Source organism: Halyomorpha halys, unplaced genomic scaffold, assembly GCF_000696795.3.
Source record: "Halyomorpha halys isolate HHAL.00 unplaced genomic scaffold, Hhal_1.1 Scaffold51.1, whole genome shotgun sequence".
Lineage (NCBI taxonomy): Eukaryota > Metazoa > Arthropoda > Insecta > Hemiptera > Pentatomidae > Halyomorpha > Halyomorpha halys.
Window position 1 is genome coordinate 963,548 of NW_027108122.1, and position 23,166 is coordinate 986,713.

At 30.2% G+C, this 23,166-nt stretch overlaps 1 protein-coding gene across 3 annotated transcripts in view; it reads right to left on the minus strand.

Annotated features, from left to right (window-relative positions):
* The window catches only part of Nup98-96 (nuclear pore complex protein Nup98-96), a 43,945-nt gene that overhangs the window by 12,516 nt on the left and 8,263 nt on the right, over positions 1-23,166 (minus strand). The window contains exons 5-24 of one of the 3 annotated variants that reach the window (XM_014436309.3): positions 22,551-22,623; positions 19,209-19,388; positions 16,789-16,898; positions 14,965-15,181; positions 14,622-14,835; positions 14,416-14,527; positions 14,205-14,342; positions 12,805-13,028; positions 11,881-11,967; positions 10,814-10,980; positions 9,666-9,908; positions 9,140-9,393; positions 8,469-8,603; positions 7,350-7,437; positions 6,885-7,007; positions 6,648-6,809; positions 5,018-5,391; positions 4,090-4,315; positions 2,056-2,256; positions 676-910 (exon numbers count right to left, since the gene is read on the minus strand). In XM_014436309.3, the coding sequence (XP_014291795.1) occupies positions 676-910; positions 2,056-2,256; positions 4,090-4,315; positions 5,018-5,391; positions 6,648-6,809; positions 6,885-7,007; positions 7,350-7,437; positions 8,469-8,603; positions 9,140-9,393; positions 9,666-9,908; positions 10,814-10,980; positions 11,881-11,967; positions 12,805-13,028; positions 14,205-14,342; positions 14,416-14,527; positions 14,622-14,835; positions 14,965-15,181; positions 16,789-16,898; positions 19,209-19,388; positions 22,551-22,623 (3,563 nt within the window). Of the gene's footprint in view, positions 1-675; positions 911-2,055; positions 2,257-4,089; positions 4,316-5,017; positions 5,392-6,647; positions 6,810-6,884; positions 7,008-7,349; positions 7,438-8,468; positions 8,604-9,139; positions 9,394-9,665; positions 9,909-10,813; positions 10,981-11,880; positions 11,968-12,804; positions 13,029-14,204; positions 14,343-14,415; positions 14,528-14,621; positions 14,836-14,901; positions 15,182-16,788; positions 16,899-19,208; positions 19,389-22,550; positions 22,624-23,166 lie in introns of all 3 variants that reach the window. The other 2 variants (XM_014436317.3, XM_014436299.3) reach the window with 2 other exon arrangements.

The window sequence follows — 23,166 nt, forward strand, 5'->3', positions numbered from 1 at the left end:
GCAACAGTTCAGCTCTCACCTAAATTCGTGACCCCAAAAGACATCCAAGAACTGATGATGAAAAGGCTAAAAATAAAGACATGATTAGATCCTAGTGAACGAAGTGAGCACAAGCTGGATGACGGTGACAGCAACAGGTCCTCCTATTGATATGACGAGGAAATCTCGTGCCTATTGAAGGTATTTTAAATGCAGAAGGTTATGTTATTTGATAATCAAACCATCTAATCTACACATACATGTGCTGGAACATGCAATTAATAGTTAAATCGAGTAATATATAAAAAGCGCCTGAATGAAAACCGGCATGAAACCCTCCACTCCCATCCTCCATGATAGTCTTACTTATCTGACTTTTTAAATAGACAATTATAGCGAGTAGGTTGGTCGATGTACGAAATGTCACAATCTCACAAGAGGAGATCATAACACAAAAAAAAAAAGGCAATCCTTCCCCACTAAACCTCCGGAGAGCACTATATCACTTTTGAAATATTAGCTTAAAACGGGAAGAGGAGACTTTAAGATAGTTAAATCGAGCAATGTTTAAAAAGCGCCTGAAATTGAAAAATGGCTGTTTGTTCAAGACTTACAACTTCATAAATTGATAGTTGAATTAAGATACTACCGATCAACTTCCAGCAAATTTGAAAGGAGAGAAAAAAAAGTAGTTACCATAAATGGAGAGCAAACGCCCTCAGCCAGTCTAAGTCACAGCATGTATTGATTTGTCTGTCAGAGGCATTGTGAACTGGGATTCCAGCAACTACCATCATTGTCTTAATCCTTGCAGTATTAATTCGCTGGTCTGATTCAGTTTCTCGCCACTGCAATAATTGCTGTTGAACTCTTGCCCTAACTCCAGGCCCACTGCTACACTGTGACAAGAGCAATGACAGACGGAAGTCACCTGAAAAAAAGTTAATTTACTATTAAAGCTTTATTAATTGGCAAATAAGCAGGTAAAATGTATAAAATCATCAATGGCACAGGAATTTTGATTTTATACATTTTGATTTTATCTATAGATGTGTATGAATAACCATACACTTTCATTTGTTACTGAATAAGAATAGATTGCAGTTTCTTATTTAAAGCTAATAAAATTTGCTACACTTTGAAACCAAAATGAGCTCTGTAAGACCTTCACTTTCTCATATATAGCTTTCCAAACAATGACCATTTTTCCCAAAATGTCAAAAATTGTTGTTATTGTCTTATATTCAGTGAAATATTAATAAAAATATGCTCTATGAGGACAATCATATAAAACTAATTTGAAATAAATTTCAGCAACTTTCATTTCAGCCAATAACAGAGATTATTATGGTCTCAAATCGTAGCATATTTTATCGAATTTAAAAAAAGAAATATCCCAGGTGATAAGAATTGTATTATCCTGGATGAGTTTATATTTTTCTTGGTATAATGTTCTCATCCTTTCTGTCCAAGTATATTAAGCACCAATAATATTTCCAGATGTAGTCTAAGACTCCTTATACTTCTGGGTATTGGGTTTCTTGGCTACCGGAAACATTCCTTGATCCTAGCACAGTAGAAACAATGAGAGATTATAACCTGTTCTTATTAAACAAAGATGTCTCTAGGCTATAATAGAAGACAGTGAGCAAGCACTCTTCAACCTAGCAAATGAAGTGAACATCAGGTCTTAATGCTGGATCCTCAAGATTGAACAGGAAAAGATTTACCTTTACCAGAAGTAGATACCTTAATTAACTAAGTTGAAACGGATGTTAACTACAGCAACCTAAGCTAAAAGAGGAAAGCATAAGTCTTTAAAAATCCTATACTAACACAATGTTTGAGTTTATAGATATGATATTTTAAAACTTCCAGCCATTGAAGTTAAAAAAAAAAAAAATAAAATAAATAAATAACACTCGTACATACCTAAGTCTAAAATTTCTTCCTAAAATTTTAACTATAATTTATTTAGTTTCAAGAATCTCCTGATCTTTTGTTACAGATTAGCATAAAAACTCATAAAGAAATAAGTTAGTAAAAATATTAGAATAAGATTTATAAAAAGCATACCTAAGCTCTGAGCTGCCTGGCAGGCCTCGGATACCTGATTTCCAGTGAGGTAATTGTAAATCTTATTTACTGAGGAATCCTCATTTTCTAAATTTTCTGTTCGTTTTATATCATCGGAAACACTAGGTAAAACCACATTTTTTAGCCAATCAGATAATGCCAGTTTCCTTTGCATTAGGCACAAGTGACTATTCGCTTCAGCTAGAAAAATAAAATGTATATATATATTTTAACTTACAAAAATAATCAATAACCAAGTTCAAAACTACATAAATTTTTCATTAATTCTAACTGTAAAATTAGGTAGAATTGGTTTAACTAAAGTAAGTTTACAAATTCATCATCAGACCATAATGATTTAGAAGAAACTACGATCTTTAATCTTCATCCTGCTGAGTTTTTATCTTATTTTATATTAATATAAAAAGTATCATAAATGTCATAATCATTTATTTAAATATTTATGAATGTGTATGTTAATGTTAATGTTGTGTTGTTAATATATGAATGAGTATGAAGTGCGCTTTCAACCTAAGGCCAGGCATTACTTCACTTATGAAGCTAGTTGGAATATTGTTAGTGGACTGTATTGAAATTAATTGCAATGAAAATAAGGCATCAACTAACAGAAAAGGAATTTATTTACATTCTATCGGTTGGTTGAACAAGAGAGAATATTAAATGTTAAATACTAAATCTATTGTAACTACAGGGTATGATGGGTGGCCGAAACAAAACATTTATGGTTAAGGTGTGTTAATTAATTTTGATTAGGGGTCAATGAAACTGTAGCTATGAGATTAATGACGACGATGGATAGTGATGGTATGAATCACTATCATAAATAGAATAAAGGTGACCTACTCATGCTACTTTATCCTCAGCTGCTGGAGGGCACTTCGGAAATGTCTACTCACTCATGGTTTTCCACCAAAAAGAATGAAGAAAAGATGCTGCTTTCTCAGATAACATATGGCTCTTTCTCCACTGCCTCTAGCCACAGCTTGCTAATGAGTGTCTTTTGTTATATCAGCCAAATGGCGTTACTAATTAGCCATATGCTTATAGTATGCATAGCCCCCCTTGTTTCAAATCTTCCGTTTAAACGAAACAGAATAAGTTATTTACATTACTCAGAGTGGGTGAAACTTTGATACAAGAAAGTACACATGACTCACTGTCAGAGGATCTAGAAAGAAAGATTCCCCAAAAGAGGGCATAATGGGGCAGTGAAAGCCAATAACAATTGATATTTGGGTCAGAAAGGAATCGACAAAAAAAAATCGATACTACAGATATTTGTGGCACCATCATATTATTCATCTAACATATCTCAACCATCTAATGGTGGCCTACATGATTAGGCTGAAGCATTGGTATATACATTAAAAAATAAAACCGGACTCAGCCCAAATAATTTATTCCATAATATACAGCTGACTTACCATCAATGATTTGTCCAATATAAAAAATAAGAAACTAAAAAATGTTTCAAATATTCATACTATAAACTTCCATCACTAATCAGAAAGTTCCAATTCAATAATCAACTTATGTCAGTGAAAATGCTTTCCAAAACCTTAATTAGTATAAAGTACAATTTTTAGAAAGAAAATTTAACCTTGAAAAACTGAATTAAATCAAAATCTAAATCATTTGAGTATATGGATTGGGACTTAGTAACATGGACCACAGTGAATACGACATAAATAGTTAAAGCAGAAATCTGCAAAACAACTTGATTGCAGAAACTTTCTCAATAATAAACATTTATAAAGTATCTTCACTGAAGTATTTATATTAGATTTATATAAGAAAATTGCGGAATTGTTTAATTGAATATTTCGCAGCTCCCTGAAGCACACACTTTAGGAATCTCTGAGCTATGCTAATTGATCAATTCTGCATCCTTTCTTCAGGTTCACAAAAAAGAATTTCATGACCATTGCTTTCCTTACTGAAGTTCAACAAAGAATTAAGCTTAACATTACCTAAATCATTTAACTTTAATAAAAAATTATAAATATCAGGTACCGTTGATTGGTAAATATCCCCAGAGCGCCTGACAAAGTCCCCAGATGCTAGCGTGTAGCGTTTCCGTGCTGCAAGTTGAAGCACCTTCCAAAAGCTGTTGGGCAACTGTGTGATGATCATGGAGTCCAGAGAACCCAATAGTAGGAGTAACAAATGGTGATCCATCGTCACTCTGAGCAAAGGTGCTATGTTTCAATGCACATTCCAAATGAGCTTCAGCGGTGATCTATAATACAATAAAACATAATGAATTATACTTTTCAGTATTACTTATTGAACAATTAAAACATTAGTCTGTCTTCAGCTAATGATTTTCCAACTATTTAATAACTTCTATGATCATTCATAGTAATTTTGTTTTTCTATTTATATAGGATAAAGGTTGAGTTAACAGAAGAGTTTAGAAGGCTGTGCAAGGCTTAGTTAGGGAACTGTACCCGGTAAGTATAATTAAATAGCATTGCAAAGAATTAGTTAATTTTTTTAGTTAGAACCTTATTGATTTTTTTAAAAACTAAATTAGACCAGTAATAAAGAATGTCTGACAAAATCAATCAAATTGAAGGACATATTTCATTAACCTAGTCTAATTATTAATTTGAAAGTTTCTTTAACAATTTTTGTAATTATTCATGTCCGATATGTATCAGTGATAAAAAATAGCCAATTTTAAATCATGGAGACATGAATAGAATTCATAAGACAGGAACAGTAACCATTTAATAAAGAGGTATGTATCCATTATCATCATGGCATCACATCCATTGAGCCCATGAAACAGGAAATATAATCTTAATTGAACAAGGGAAAGTTTCACCCTAATAGGCACAATCAACACATAAATAAAGCAAAAAATTGTCTTATTTAAAAAAAAAAAGAAGGAATAATCCACAAAGAACTTTTCATAAATAATTAAAGAATTCCGTACTTGAAAGCTATCATTAGTTTCTTCATTATTAGAGCTTCTTAAGGTCAGTCTTTGTAGAATCTGAGGTGATGTGTCATGGACAGACCTCCCTCTAAGAACAGCTTCCCTAGACACTGCTGTGACTGTCGAGAGAGCCGTCAGCTGTAAAGAATGGCCCCAACCAGGAGTGAAGCTTCTCCCTTTAAAGATGCCTATGTCGGCAAGGCACCTGGCATCCAAGCTCCCAATAGTTGTGTTTTCTAGAGGCATAACTTCTTTCCAGTACTTCAGGACGTACATTTTTGGCTGAATACCTTGCGGGATATATTCCGGTATATCAGGGAAAATACCATCTTCTTTTTCACGAATGCTAGCAGTTGAGACATCATCATCCTCTGAAAAATCCACTGGATTTTACAAATAAATAAAATAAAATTTATAATAAAAGATTTAGTTACTGTATTTAAGATACAGTGATACTCAATTCAATCAATTGACAATTTTAATTGTTAATGACACCTAAAAACTATTTTTCTAAACCTAATTTTGAATAAAAGTACTGAGTAAAAAAAAATGTATCTAAATACATCAGGAAAAACTTTAACAACTATAAAATTATTATTTCAGTAGTTAATGGGATAGGACTACGGATGAAATACACATCTTAAATTTGAAATAATGTAGTGCAATTATATTATATTTGAGAAAACGTGCTTGAAAACCTAAATTTTAATTCATCTACACAGTGATTGTTAGTTTATTCTATTATTTTTTCTTCTTCTTGACCTAGCCCCTTTTTCTTATTATGTAGTTTTTATATTACAACTTTTAAAGGAGGAACTATTACCAAAGTATACACAGATATGTACTTTTCAGAGTGTATTCCAAAACCTTTTCATAGAATTTTCTGATTTTTTCCAAGTTGAACAAGCAATTTTGATAATTTTTTTTTTTTTCAGGCCATCGAAATAGTTGTAATATGACCTGATATATACATAAAGATTTGATTAATTTTCTACTTCTAAAATATTATGAGGCAATTAATAATAAAGAAAATTACTTTAGATACCAGTTTAAAATAGAGGATTCTATGATCTTATGTAACCATATCCATTACTGTTCATAATAAAAAAAATAAAAAATGATGTACACACCATAATACATTTGATGGGCCATATGTATATTTATTTATAGGTCACTAATGTGTAAAATCATAGACAAATATTGATCTTGATTAATTACATCAAATTTTCCCTGGCATCCCTTAGTTTGTTAAATTCCCTGACTTGTGGTGTTTTCTTCATAAAACCCCCTGGCTTTTCTAGATTCTTCAGGTCTGGTAGACACCCTAATTATTTCTTCAAATATCCTTCCATTTGTTAGTTAGTTTTAAACTATAGTTTTATTGAGTTTTAATACAACAATATTATACAAGTAAGAAGATAAATATTAATTGGACAGTTAAAAAATGTAATCCACATTGTATCAACAGCAAATTATAATTGAATGGATGAATTTTCGAGGTTAACTGTCAGTTTTTAATTAAGTAATGAAAGCATAGACCCAAGCTTTATAGATGAAGTTAATGTATTATTCTAAACACTAGAATCTTTAAACTATAATAAATCTTGGTAAGATGTAAACTCTGCACCTTGAACATCAGCATTGTAATAAGAATCTGATTTCAGACGCGAGTATCCACTCTTGTTGTACCATGACAATGCTTGTGCCAACTGTTTAGGTTCAAACGTATAACCATTTATTTTATAAGCAGGCTGTTCAACTACATCATCATAATCCAAGTATTCCCCATCTGGAAAAAAAAAAAAAAAATTAGTAACTTAGATTTCCCTTAAAATATCACTAATAAATAAGAATGAAAATTTACCAATGTTCAAATCTTGAGGCTGAAAAAACGATGCTTTCATTAGCTGTACCTTATGTGATGAACTACCAAGTTGCTTTGCTAGTTTGGAGGTTGGACTAAGAGCCTTATTCTCCATTTTTTCGTCTATAAAAATAAAAAAAATTATACCTCTTTATTTTCACATCAATGTAAATTGTTTTTAATGTATATAAGAATAATTTATTAACCAGTAAGAAACAAATTTAATCATCTATACAACTATTTTTCAATAAAATTATTGAATATTATAAAGGGTTTTCTAGAAGAAAAAATACTGGTATTGTGAGAAATACGTAAATATAAATAAATAGAGGCTTTTAATTTCTATAATCAATCTTGAAGATTATATCTCTGTTTCTAGCAATAATTGGAATATTAACATTCAACGTTGAACTGATTTCCAAAATAAAATAATAAACTAGCATATTTTATTCAACAAAACATTACCAAGGTCAAAGGGACTAGTAATCCCATCATCCATATCTTCATCCTCGTCACCAATTTGCATTGATGTAGGTTGTAGGATACCACCCACCTATAACAGAAAAAACAAAACATGATTTTAGAAATACAACTCTAAAATAAAATAATAATAAGGGAAGAACAATAACTAGATTCACTGAAATATTATAGCAAATAAAAAGCACAACTTATTATGTTAGTTACATATTCATCACTTAAAACAAAATGTCATTTATAAAAGTCTAAATCCTAACCTAAGAAGTAAATCTAAACCACTTTGAGAACATCATAACAGTCCACCGCCACTGTCTCCACCTCAGGAAAGGACTAGTACCTTACTCTTGGAGGCATTAATGGTCATCTCTTTTCGCTTAAGTTCCTCCTACCATTTCCGTTTCTCTCTTGTAACGCTAACGAGAACATACTGCATACGTGAAACTTTCTGAGTTTTCCCTCCTCATGTTCCATTTATCAATGATTGTTCAGGCTGTTCGCCTTTTACAAATTTCAGGGATTTAATCCATAAATACTGTAAACAAGAGAGGGCTGAGGTTATCCCTCTGATTGCCACCTCTATCAACTGTAATTTGAAGATAATTTGTTTTTATATATGGGGAGATGGTCAGGGTTGCGGTCAAAAGAGAAATAAAAATAGTTTACAACTAATGTAAACTATTTTTATTTCTCTTTTGACCGCAACCCTGACCATCTCCCTATATATCAATTTTTACGGTCAACTATACATACATATATATAATTTGTTTTTCTTCATTGTCATGTTGACATTCCATTTTGATTTGGTTTTAGAATCAAGAAGACTGAACTGATATTAGAGAGTTTTGTTTGATAACTTAAAATAGTATTTAAGTTACAACTCACTGATAAAACAATTTTAGAAAGGTATTTTCAACATATAATTTTATATGAACTATAAACACAGGAAGTGAATTGTTGCTAATGAATGGCACAACATTTATATTATTATAATCACATTGTAAATGTATTAAATCACTTATATTTATATTATTATTATTTTTCTATTATAAAACTTGACTAAGATTAACACTACTTGTTAGAAAAAATGTATAATGATTTAATACTAACTTGTTTTAGAGGAAATTGTGGAACAGTTGTGCTTTGTAACGTCGCCTGTGGTGCTAGCTTTTGTCTTTTCAAGTCTATAACACCATTATCTTCTTCGTCAGAATCACTTAATCCATACTTAGAAAAATGATCCACCTAAAAGTAAAAATGATTAAAAGAAGTTATAGATTATTTATAATTGTTATTATGACTTAGCAAGGTTCTTATGTGTTTTAACCCATATCATTAACCCTAATACCTTTCATTTCTTAAATTTAAATAGAGATAAAGTTATTTAAATGTATTCCTAACATTTAGTATTGATACTGAATAATTAATTTAGGTTAAATAACTTAAGAAACATATTTAAATATGAGTACTGAGGAATCCAATATTAATAATGATTGTGAAAATAAATCAGATGATACAGAAGAATTTAATGACTTTCATGTAGTAACGATGAAGACAAATTAATTTAAAAATTAAAATTAAGCAGAAAAGGCTATAGTTCATAAAAAGGGCTAAAAAAAATCTATCCATTAATTCTAATAGTTTTTCCTGAGATATAAAAGACAAAATAATCATAAAATCCAGAAACAGAAATTAAATAATGGATTAACAGGAAAAAATAGAATACAACTAGGCTGAAATAATACTGGAGCATGATCAATAATCAAATATTGAAACCTCACCTTAAATACCCATGAACCTGTTTGGGGGCGATATTCAACAAATGTCGTTTTATGCTTAGCTGACGCACGCCTAAGTCTACTTTCGTAGTCAAGAGCCTCTATCCTATGAGGGTCGGTAATAGGCAGCCTGTTAGTTTTGTCAATCGGCCAAACTCGGTCTAATGTCACCTGAGCTCTTCTGTTTAGGCCCTCACCAACAGAAGGTTTCTGATTTTCATCAGGATATACAATAACTTCCTTGTGTCGGAAGTGTACTGAAAACATTTTGAACCACAAACATTAATAATTATCAGAAACATAGGAAAAGTACATTTATAAATAAAATATCATTTTTCAGCAGCTTTTCTCAAAATCCTATGAGATGAACTAAAAGCATGATAACAGAAATGAGCTCAATTGATTATTGATTAACTTGACTAACAATAGAATATATTAATTAATTAGTAGCTATTTTAGATTATCAATAATTTTAGTTTTTTAAAACTAAAACACTAACTTCTATTTATTTATAGTAAGAAATCTTTACCTATTTCGTCGAGATTAAGACCTGCTATGTCCATAGGATCCGGATAAAAAATATTTCCATAGTTTAGACGACCAATGGTGAAATTCTCAACCAAGCAGTGGCCTTCGTTATCAACATGATCAACCAAGGCATCTAGATGTGGGATAGTATAATAACCAAGTCTCTTTAATATCACACCAGTTGGGTGAGGGGTTCCACTATCATCCAAAACACCTGGAGCAGAATCTTCAACTTCGGATTCGACTAAAAAATAAATAATTTAGAATAAGTCTGCTATGCATTTGGTGGGACTGAAAAAGAATAATTTATTATGAGTTGCTTCCAGATGGCCAAACACATAATTTGGATCTTTATAAACAAGACTATATATATATATAAAAGGCTTTTATCCTCAGAGCTAGGCATAAGCTTAATGCTTTTAAGTTTGATAAATTATCTATATATAATATTAATCAAATATTATTAATACCCTCTAGTAAGTATTAAATTAGAAGATATTATTATGAATGTCTATCCAAATAACAATAACATTGCCAGAAGCCAATAATTTCAAATACAATTGATTTTTTTCCATTTACTTGACTTTTAATTGCTGTCATTTTTATTTTGAATAAGAATTTATTCATTTTTTTTTTTTATTGATTTTGAATTTATTTATACATTAGACACATCATTATATCATGAGAAGTGAATATTTTTTTAGATGTAAATTGATTATTCTATTTCGTTTAGAGGTTTTATATAAATTTACATTGTAGACTATGTAAATTAAGTTATTTTTATTTTTCTTATTAGTTTCTGGTTAGATTTGTTTGATTTTAATTATACACTTATGTTATTCTAAAGGGACCCTGTGACAGAATAAAATTGATCTTCTATCTATTCCACTTTGAAATTAGAACACACAAAAATAAATGACTCTATTATGAGACGATTTTAAATTTTGTATATTGAGATTTCTATTTATGCTACACTCATTTTGTAAAGGAACATTTTTTATTTAAACCTATAGCAAAATTCAAGGGAATTTGAAAAAATTCGCTATATTCAGATTTCATCACTGTATAAGGCATATAATAAAAATACGATTTAACGTCTGGATTAGTTAATCAACAGTAACCAATTAAATGAAAAGTGACATTAACTACCTGAGCTTGAAGTTGTAGAGGGTTGTTCTGTTAAATCAGTTTTGTTAAAACTATCTGCATTCAGCGAAGTCGAGCTAATTTGAAGGCTTTGACTCTGATTATGGGATTTTTCTTTAACTGGGCATAATTCTGCCATGGTGTTTTCCATAGGGTTAGAATCCAAGGATCTAAAATAAAATAAAAATCATCAAATATAAATTATAATAATTCAATTCATCAAAAAACTGGTAAAATTTAAGATCGAACACATTTAGGAAGTTGTCTACAAAACATCAACAATATGATATTTTTACATCCATGGAAGTAATGGGAGTATTGAACTATTTCAATTTGCAGCTATAGACAAAATATAAGCATTAAAATATATGTATGTGCATGGAAAAAGGATAGTGTTGTGGAAACCAGGGACATTACAACAATAATTATTCTGGTTTTGTTTTACTAGAGGGTTATAAATGTTTATTATATAACGAGGTGTTTTGATGTAAGTTTAAGCAAACCAAAATAGAAAGGTTTTAAATTTATATTATAATCTTAGTTTTGTAATTATTTATAATTAAAAGATGTAATTATCTTTTAATAAGATTATTATGGGAATTAAAATACATTTAGATTCACTTTTTAACTAAATAAGATGATTGAATCAAAACTTTGAAAAGTTAGTCAAGTTAGATTGTTTCAATACTGTACTCATTTTATTTTGAGTTTTACATCTTTCATTCTGGATGTGAGATATGCTTTCCAATGACTTCCTTAGGTGATAACTGAGAATTATATGCCAACATTCCAGGATTACAGATAAACTGAAGAATTCATGATTATATGAAGAAGCATTATAAATTTAACATTTCTAGGAAAAATAAGGTATTTGTTAACATGCATATACGACCTATACATACGATATGATACATGATTTCATTTCTAACAATAGTAAAACATGGCCAGGACAGCTAGTTATTAATAAAAAATATATCATAAAAAAGAAAGAAAACAATTGCATACATAAAGTTAATGTGATTAAACTACAAAAATTGACTACTAAAAAAATTTATAAATGAAGTACTTACTTTTTTGATTGTTTAGGCGTATTTTCATGAATGGTTTCCGAAATATTGGATGCAGACAAATCATTTTCTCCATTGACTTGTACATTTCTAAAAGTTATAAATAAATTTTATATAAAACTTAACATATTATGAAAAGCAATGCTATATGAGGAGAAAAATATTATCACACTGATTAGAAGACAAGTGTGATATAATATTTTTGATGTTTATTCGATTCAAAATAAAAAAAACAAAATGTACTTCTATAATAGCTAAAACTTCCAACAAGCAAGAAAAATAAAAACCAAAAAAGAAACTTTAATCTCTTTCAATAACAATCTATGATACAATATCAGTTAAAAAGTCTAAGGAGTTACCTACAGAGGGTATCATAAATAAAAAAGTCTAAGAAGTGCGAAAGTAGTAACCTTTAAAAGATCTGTGTCAATGTTTCATAATTTTTTAACCATTATTTATTAACATATTGAAGTTTTAATGAGGCTACTTTTAACATTTCCAGAACAATGGAAAATCCAAATTTTGTATACCGACTTAACAATATACTTTGAAGAGCAAAAATACTGTTTAGCAAGGGCTTAATACAGTTATAAGGAATTGGCTTTGATAAAAATAACCATTAAAGTATAGTTAATTGAGTTTAAACAAGGGCGATAGGATACTGATGACGTTGAAAGCTCATCATACCAAATATATCATCAAAATTGTTTTGACGTAAAGTGAGATTAAACAGATAGCTAAACTCCAAAAGATTAAGGAGATACTTGACTTTAAATTTAATATAAACATTCATATTTATCAATTTAAAACTGAGTGTTTATTTCTTCAATGTTTTAACAAATTGTTGGCTTGACCATAAAGAAACAACAAATATTTAAAAATAAAGAAAATCTAGTATAAGAATTGTGATATCTTACGTTTACTTACATTCGAACAGAGTTGGGTGTCCGTAAAGAAAACCTTGGACTAGTTTTTATTATTGGAGATAACTCACTGACTGAATTTCTTTGATAAATTCCATTTGTAGAAATATCAAAATGTTGTTTGTTTTTCAATATTAACCTCTTTGGACTGGGTCGAACACCATAGTTGTTCATTATATCATTCGCAGGTGGGTCTTCTTCTCCATCCAATCCATCAAATAAAGATTTCTGTTACATTGAAATAAAACATTAGGAACTAATATTATACGTTAATATAATAAACGAAATCAATCACCAATAGGGATATATCCTGATTCCACAAATCTGTTATTTAGTATTTATTTTTACACTTTACTTTAAGGAACATTTAAAAAATTTTGGTAACAAAGTATATTTTTGAAGCTCACTTCATTGCATATGCGTGTAATAATCAAAGAATAGGGTTAAATTATGGGAGGTCCATTCATACTTGTGGTAACATCAGGTGATATTAAAAGTATAAAAAAAATATTGTTTTTATTCAAAATAAAAAAAAATAAGGAACTATGGGCTGGTAGGAGACATATACCTTTGCCTCGTGCAACAAAAACAGATTTTCAAACCATTACTTTAAACCAGTGTTATGTGGTAATGTATAAAACTTCTCATTAATAAAAAATTAAAAATTATGTTCATGAAGAAAAAAAATTATTGGTTATCAAACCTTTATTTTCAGGTACATTGGTAAAATAAAAAAATACCTATCTACACCCCCGCCTCCATTAAAACCTATAACTTTTATTATGTCGCCCTCTACAATACCATAGTTGGTTTTTTTAAGATAAAATATTGGCTTAAATTATTCGGTAAGATCTTGTGAATGTTTAGAAACAATAAGCATTAAAATACTGAAAAAAATAGTTTATTATATTTTAAGTATTCTCGACTTTCTGTTGCTTTCATATCTCGTAATTTTCATTTCAATTTTTTTAAACAGTATGAAGTATTTTTCAGAGTTATGAGGTATCAGATATGAAATAATGTTCAAACTTTTTTAAATTTAACATACCGATCAGGGATAATGGGTCTACAGGAGATAAGTCCACTTTATCAGCAAATTGGAGTGAGTTATAATATTGATACTAATACATTTATATAAGAGCCATAACAATTATTAACTATTGAACCCATACTTAAAGTTAAATTTTTGTCCAATACTTTGACCGTCTCTACAAGAAAATAGCATTTTTTGAACTCGATTTCTTTATACTGCAAACAGAGGATATATTATAGTTATATTGTAATTTTATACCAACAAAGACTGCATTTCAATATCATCTACTTTTACCTTATTCTTATTTTCTATGAATCGTAAGTCATACAAGTGCTATATATTTATTACCTTAAAACACAAAGACAACTAACCTTTGTATTAGACTCAAGAGGAATGACTTTAATTTTGGAATTATTTTTAGGAGATGCTTTGAAGTTCTGTCCAGTAATTATTGCCTTTTGTGCAGCTGGACTAGTAGGTTTTAATAATTCATCAGCCTTACCAGTTTGCTGAAAAGAACATTTGATTAATTTTTTTTGTTTTAAATTAAATTATATATAAATAATTCAGAATAATACTTACAGGTAATAGATTTTTAAATAAAGGAGAGTCCCCGAATGGCATAGAAGCATAGGCTAACATGTGTTGATTTATCGGATTGTTTAATAAAGAAGTTTGGTTACCACCAAGTCCACTAAAACAAAAAATGTTTAGATATATATTCCAGAGATGCATGAGAATAATATTATTTATTATGTTTGTAACATCAAGAAATTGAAATTACATACCCTTGCTGATTATTAATTCCACCTAAGCTCAATGATGTATTTCCTAAGCCACCCAATGTTGTTGAGCCAGTATTTCCAAAAGTATTGGATGTGTTTCCAAAAGTACTTCCCCCAAACAAGTTAGTATTCGTTTGTCCAAGCAAACCTCCTGGTTTATTATTTGACCATAAATTATTTCCAAATACAGAACCACCACCACCAAGGTTAGAAGTGCCTATCAAAAAATAACAATAAATCTTTCAGATACTGTTTTATAGAAATATTATAACTAAATACGAACCTAGTGTGTTCGTAGTTGCTGTACTTCCAAAATTAAAGGAAGTGGTTGGTTTGAAGTTATTACCAAAAACAGAAGTATTCTGGTTAGTAGTTCCAAAAGCTGACGTTCCAAAGCCTGTTGATGTAACAGTCGGAGTCCCAAATGTTCCAAAGCTTAATGTTGGTTTAGTTCCAAATAAAGAACTACCCGTGCTTGTAGTGGCTGGCTGATTAAAGGAAAAAGCACTGTTGGTATTTGCACCAAGGTTGAATGTAGGCTTATTTTGTCCAAATAGGCCAGTCTGAAAATTAAATAATAAATTAATGATCTTCTACTGGAAGAGTTTCTAGAACTATTATGAAATTGGTTAATGTAAGGAAGGTAATTATTCTCCTTGAAAAATATATAATAGTTGATATAAAAAGTTTTTTAATTATTGAGAATATGTTTCAATACTAGCATGTAATGACAAATTAAGGAGTTAATTATACATTATATATAAAATAATTAATGAGCAACCTGAAAATAGGGGATAACCCCGAAATGTCGTTGTATGTGAAATAAATTATTATATTTAAATAAGGAAGATTGTGTCATTCACCAATTTCATATTAAATAATAAGCTTAAAACTATTTATAACTACTAATATGTTTCTAAATAATAAATTATAATTACATATAGAATCTTAATAAGAGAAATAACTACATACTAAGGATCTTGCTTTTCCGCACCAACCTATAGCTAGCCATACACGAACGGATATGTTAGATAAACTACCTACCTAAAGCTAGCCATACACGAACAGATATGTTAGATAAACTATGTCCATGCGATCGATGTATAGGTTTTTCTGCAGGTCAGATATTAATTTCACAGATGCACACTTTTTAAGCAAGTATTGAACCACTATTTCCTGAATTAGAACTAATTTTAAGTGATAATAGACAAAGAAGAATGATTTGCTGTCAAACCATTTAAATTTACAATAAATAAATTAGTTGTACATTAACAGGTTTTTGAAATATGAACTTAAATATCAAAGAAAAACTTAACATAATTTCTAAAAGAATATTTTAACTGGAGCATAGCGGAGAACTCAGAGAAGAGCTGGAGCACATATTTTGATAACAGGGTGGAGCAGCTTTATGAAGTGGCAACTTCTAAGCCCTAGTTACATATGAATATTCGTGAACACAAATATTTTGTTTTTAATTAAATCAATTAAAGGATTCAAATTAATAGTTAAAATTATTTAGATTCAAATGAAAATATATTAAAATATTCTCTAAGGACACCTAAATAATGTAAGTAAAAATCATGATAACCACTTTAGTTTTTGCAGTAATAAACATAATTCCAACAGTACTGTCCTTTTTTTTTTTTTTTTAATTAATAGGAATTTTAATTTCATATTCATTGATTAACACTGATGAAAAATTGCTGAACTTGTGTTCCACTTCTAGCAGCTAGCTAACTTAATTTGGTTATAACAGAACATTTAAATATTTTTCTCATAAAGAATAGAGTCAAAGGAAAACAGATAGATACTACTTCTTGTATCAATATTTTACATCTAGAAGCAAAATCTCAATATTTTGCTCACAGGCTATGACCTACACCTAGGAGCAACTGTCAAATTCAACCTCTCCCCTCTCCTTCTCTCTTCTGTCCATCCTTCTCACGATTAAAAATTGAAAGATAATGCAAGTATTCTATTGCAACACTTGCTGCAATTGATGTAATATTTAAGTTACAAGAATAAATTTATAACTTCTACTCTTTAGCAGAACGGAGCATAGGTCTGCCTATTTAGTCAAAATGTTTTTTTATAGTTTAAGGCTCCTCAAATTAACAAAGTCAACCATATATTTAAAGATAATATTTTAAAAAAAAAGGAATTAACCTACATTTTGTTGTGTACCAAAAGCACCAAACCCAGTGGTAGGCTGAGCCAACGTTCCACCAAACCCTTGTGAAGGCTGAGTTGTCTGTCCAAAAAGATTTGTTTGAGTAGTAGCTGAAAAAACCAAGAGTATAAAATAATCGTAAAGTAATACCTTGTTTATGGTCAACATATATTTTAAGTATGTATAATCTGTTATATTAAGGAAAATAATCTATTACCAATTCTTGAATAAAAAAATTTAAATAGATTTTTAAAGTAAAAATAGGTATAGCTTACAAGTACTCCATGGATACATCAGCCACTTTTTCAACTTAGTGATCACACATTACATCAAAATAAGCTAGTTGAGTATGACCGATTTCAAGATTTATCTTGGAAAATTGCATCGAAACCACTAAATTTTTAATGTTCCCTTTTTATCTTATTGTCAAATTTAAGGTTGACTGTACAAAGAGTAGCTATTCATATAAGTGGATATGAGGATGTAATGACAATTAACTCATTATAATTCGCAAAGACAGATCCCTTGTTACCTATTTATATTGTGCATACGCTTGTTGTAAAATATTGGTTGAAGTTTAATGTTTCTTAATATAAAACTATTTCAATATGTCTTTGCTTTGCCTTTGATTTATTACTACTATTTTATCAGCATTTCTTAACTTATTTTTAATTGTTTTATGGAACCTGGTCATTATTTGATAATCAAATAATGGATTCAGAATCCATAAAATTTGGAATTATAAATCAACAACCGAATGAATAATAAATTAAATCATCATGAATAAATAAAAGTCAACAGAAAATTTGTAACTAGGACTGTCAAATCTTTTATGAATGACTTCCATATCCATAAAATCTCCAGCAATAAAAATATGGCACAACATTCCTCATGAACCAAATTCTCACAGAGGTTAAAAAGTCTAGTATTACCATGAGTAATTGTTCAAATAATTCATAATTTATAGGGATTATTAAAAAACTCTTAACACTCATAATTTCAAACAAAAAAGAGAAATGAAGGAAGATGATCTGGGATTTAGGATACAAATAGTTTTTCTTGCCATTTCAGTATTTTTTTTTACCACCCTCCAGAACATCTATCTTCATTTCTATAGGGTCAACCAATAACCATCTAAAAAATAATAATGAGAAGTAATCATAAAATGTGTATTCAAGTTACTTAGACATTTCCTAAACTCTATTTGGATTTCAATTATCTCTTATTTGTTTTAACATTTTTATAAATTTTGAAATAAAAAACCAATTAATATAGATGATGTTCAATACAATAAATATCACTTTAAGTACATTATAAGCCAAAAGTCAATGTAGTTCTGAGTTTAATCTTATTAAACTTACTCTGGGACATTACTAAACCCAGATTAAAACACGATCCCGTTTAGCCTCAGAGTTCTGGATACATTTTATTCAATCCTACTGTTTTAGAACTTTATCACAAAATTATGTTGGAGTAGACTTAGCTAAGCTAATTTTAACTCAGTTACTAATATTTAGTTTTTATTAAATATTTTAAAGTTTCTAAATTTAAATACATATTTTAAATACTTTGACACTAATATTTTTTTTTTTTTTTTTTATGATTTTGATATTCCTGCTTCAAAAGAAATACCCTCTTTTTCAACAAAGGAGTACAAACAAGACAGTAATCATGGTGGAGGAAGATGTTTTGAAATCAAAAATATTTTCAAAAAATCACAAGTATAAATGAAACCATATTTCACAATGGATTGAAGTTATTACATCCTAGATTTAACATAGATAAATTAATTAATGTGAGATTTCGGGAAACATCAATACATGATTCATGTAAACAATACTCATTGCAATTTTTTTTTTAATATCAGTGTAAGAAAAATCACTAAGGTTAGCCCAGAATGGATATAATCACCTTAAGTTATTACTGGATGGTACAGGACTTAGGCATCCAATACCTCCTTGTGAGATTATTATATTCCCTTACACTCCGTCTTGATAAATTAAGCAGTAACAGTGATCTTAATTGGAATGAGGATACAATGAAAGTATGTTTTTAAGATGAATTTTTTTAAAGACTCGGAGGACCCTAAAATTTGTAAATAGTAAGACATCTGGAGGGAAGAGGAAGAGGGTATTAAACGTAACTCCTCGACATCAGGTAACAGGTGAAGTAAAACTGTCTACTGAACCTTAAGACTATTGATATTAAATCTAACATCTAAATTTGCATTAACTGTTAAAAATATATATTTATAATTATTAATATCTTCAAAAATATTGCTAGAGCTAAAGTTGATGATATTTAAAAAAAAAAAAGGGAGAATGTAGTCAAGGTTTTCTCCACATACTAGAGCAGGTAATGAGTTAATAAATGGAATATACATTACAATTTATAATTGACTAATAATAATTGTAACTAACTTCCAAAAGGTTTTTGAGCAGCATTGGTACCAAAAGGATTCGAAGGAGTTGTCGTATTGAATCCAAACGTACTGGTGGTAGTGGCAGCAGCTGTTCCAAATGCTGTTGCCGTTCCAGCAGGTTTTCCAAACAGGGTGGAACTTCCTGTTCCAAAAACACTAGTAGTTCCAGTTCCAAAACCTAAATTATCATGTAACATATATAAACATATATATATTAATTTAATTTTTAAAATTATAATTAATGAAACAAACCTGTCAATAGTGCATAAAAACACTTTTATCTTCCAATATTTGAGAGAGTAATGCCATTGGTAAGTATTTATGTTTTGCTTTAATTAGTTTAAAAAAATTATATCTAGAAATTATAGCTCATTTCATAACAAGTAATAAAGGTTTGAATATAATAAAACAATATCATACACAAAGTTATGATTTAATATAGTAAATACAAAAGAAACATTATGGATACTAGTGTAAATATCTTATATCCTCTCTGAGATCATCTTTTTGTACCAAATCTATTATTGATTTGGTGAAAAAAAAAAGAATAAAAACAAGTGAGGATAAAATTAGAAATGTGTTTTGATTGGAAAATTATTACATACACATATGTAACAAAATACATTGTCCAAATAAAAAAAAACTGCTTCACGAACAGCATGAACATATTCCACTGCTTTGTTTCAATAGTGACATGCCTGACAAAACATATTCTTTTATTCTATATTTGATACATTCTATAGATTTTACTGATGACAGTTATTTTTTACAACCCTATCAGCAGTGGGATAATCTGTATATCAGTTGTTTCCAACCGATGGCCCATTGGACACAACCCTTGGGATGGTCTGTGAAGGAAGGGTTCGGTAGCATATATTTTATGACGGATTATCGTTAAAACTGCTTCAATGTTACGTTAACTGTTATTTTAATGTTAGTTGAAAGGTTTTAACTGGTAAATACATTATTAAAGGGCCTCAAAATGTATTGCTAAGCAACTAATTATCAAATATTTTCCTCCCTTTGTCCCAAGTCAGGAGTGAGGGTAGCCTGTAGATTTTTGAGTTGCGAACCACTGCTATAGGGGGACCACAGTAGAGAAAGAAACCTCTTTCCACAGTGATTACTTAGAAAATATTAACTTCAATATAACACAAAAACTTTTTTTCTATTCAAGTAAAGTACCCATATGTGCATTAGAATTCATGATAACGCAGGAACATCCTGATGGTTATATATCCTACCTTGGAGGAGGTTTTACAGCCAAATTAAACCAGTCCCTCTGCCAGGTGTCCACCATAAAGACTTTAAATCAGTACTACTATTAGCTAAGTTAATATTTTGTTTAAATTACTATAATATAATAATACACTTTTTAATTTACACATTTTCCCTAGTTTGTCTAGATAAAAATATATTAGTTTGTTTAATAAATAAATGGACGAGAATCCGTGACTTATACAAAAATAACATAACTGAAGTTCCACCTCTCAGCATTGTCATGCTAAGATCCTCAATCCCTTGAATATCACTCTTCGGAATGACCCTAGAGGTCGAGAAATCTAATCTCTCTTGCCCAATAGGACAGTGTTGGCAGAAGGGGCACCTCTTGACCTCCTTCTGGGAGAAGTAATACCAAATTAAATTTTAAAAGGAAAGGCTTGGTGGGCCTTGTAGAAATTTTTTTAATTAGGCTTCTGGAATTCCCACAATGAATTTGATCTTATGGGAGGACACCAATAAAGAATGGAATCGATGGTGGGTGATTACCCAAAAAAGGAGTACTGTATTAAGCTGGAAAAGATTTGATCCCTAATGACCTCTCAGTACTCACTAATGACCTCACCCATGTTCCAGAGGGTGCTAGACTTTAGATTATGACCTGCCCTGCTTATGAGGGACTGATTTAACATTCTAATGGAAAGTAAATTTCCAAAACAGGTAGTTTAAGAAAACTAATAGCTTTTTGTAGATTTCATCAACAAGAAGAAAGCAGTGCGAGCTGATGATTATTAAGAGATTATTAAAAAGTTGACGAGTAGCGCTACATGATTACCAATATACCCATTGGGTTTGTAGAGAATAGTCACCACTCTCTTTCCAATGCAGGAGAAATTATTGCAGGAAGGCCTATTACCTCCATTTGAAGCACTACTGGCTAAGGAACTCTACGCGAGTCTTCGGATAGGAAAAGCCTCAAGACTTGGATGGCATTCAGAATGTGGCAATAATGACAGCAATGGAGAATAGAATTTCACAGAAGGTGAATGCCTCTCTAGGAACCAATTGGGATGTAACTATAATTGAGAAGAACCTATTCCCAGGATTCAGAAAAGAGATAAGTGGCAAAGAGGGTGGATATAGTGTCTAACGGAAGGTAGACAGACTGATTCCCCATCTTCAATCATGGATGAATAGGGAATAGGGAGAGGTTGATTACTACCTCACCCAGTTGCTAACTGGACATGGTGATTTCAGAGTCTACCAGATTAAGTTCAAACCGGATGATACAACACAGTGTTCAATAGTAGAAAAGTGTGGACAATTTTTTTTCTACTGCCTCCTTCATCTTACAGGAAAACAGAAACGAATTCAATCTGGTCTGCAGATCAGTGCCAAGATTGTGACAATAATATTACCCTTTCAGGAGTGCTGGATGGTGGGTCAATGACAGGCAGCAAAGATCCTCAAGCAACTGAGGAAGAGAAGGAAACTGTGATAATATTTTTATTCAGAAAAAAATACTGGTGCAGAGAAAACCTTTGTCACTTAAAATTGTATCTCTAACCCTTATTGAATATGAGCGAACATGTTGAAACGTTTGGAACAATGAAAACCTTAATTGAAAAAAATATTTGTAGTTCTGTATTAAATAAATATATTAATTCCATCTAAGGATCACAATTTAATCAACCTTCATTACAGCTACTGGATAAAGGATAAAATGGTGTTTCACCATCACATTATACTAACCTTTAAAATTTCAATTTTAAACATCAGAATTCAAAGTAATAATAAAGACTAATACCAAGACGGAGGTGCAGCCCTTGATCACCAAAAACTTTTAGTACTAGTAGTACTAGACTTTAAAACATCTCCCATGCTATTACACTTGCCTTAATGCCAATCGAAACCTTCACTCCCCCCCCTCAGGGATGACTTATTTAGGACTGTGGGGAGACCTACACCAGAAAGTTTGGTAAGTGAGGCCACATATGAGATAGTTTATTATTTACAATGTAACCGATGTAATTTCTTTATTTTAGTTTGAGATATCAAAGATTATTATTTACAAATTATGACTCAATATTTTTAAATAAAACTTTGAATGACTAATTACCTGTACTTGTACTAGCTCCAAAAAGTGAATTTTGTCCAGTGGAACCAAACAGACCTAGTGAGCCCTGAGCACCCTGCAAAGAGATATAATTAGTACAGCTTCAATTTGGTTGGTTAGATGTTTTTTTTAAAAATGTAGTGGGATAAAAAAGTTTGGTCATATAATTATCATATATAATTTTAATATAAAATTAAAAGAAGAAAACAACATAAATAAATAATAAATAATAATAATGTGAACACTATGAACCTATAACCTATGAAGGGTGAGGGGTTCAGTACTTTGAACAGATATACTGAATTTTTGATGACATTTTTACAAGGAGGATATTTGTTCAATGTCGAGCTCAACCATCAGGTTTTTCCTCAATTAAGGGTACCCACCCACTTTATAGAGGTTGAGTGTGTTCAAGGAGGGCTCCAGAACTCACAGAGTAGACTCATGGCTACAGTAACACAATAAATAATTATCTGCCACAGCCGGATTCAAACCCGGGTTTCTAGAACTTAGAAACACAGTACCTTAAACACTGAGCTAACCTACTCCAAATAAAGAAGATATAAGTAATTAAAATTTTTAATTTGATTTATAGCATTATACTTCATCAACTATACAA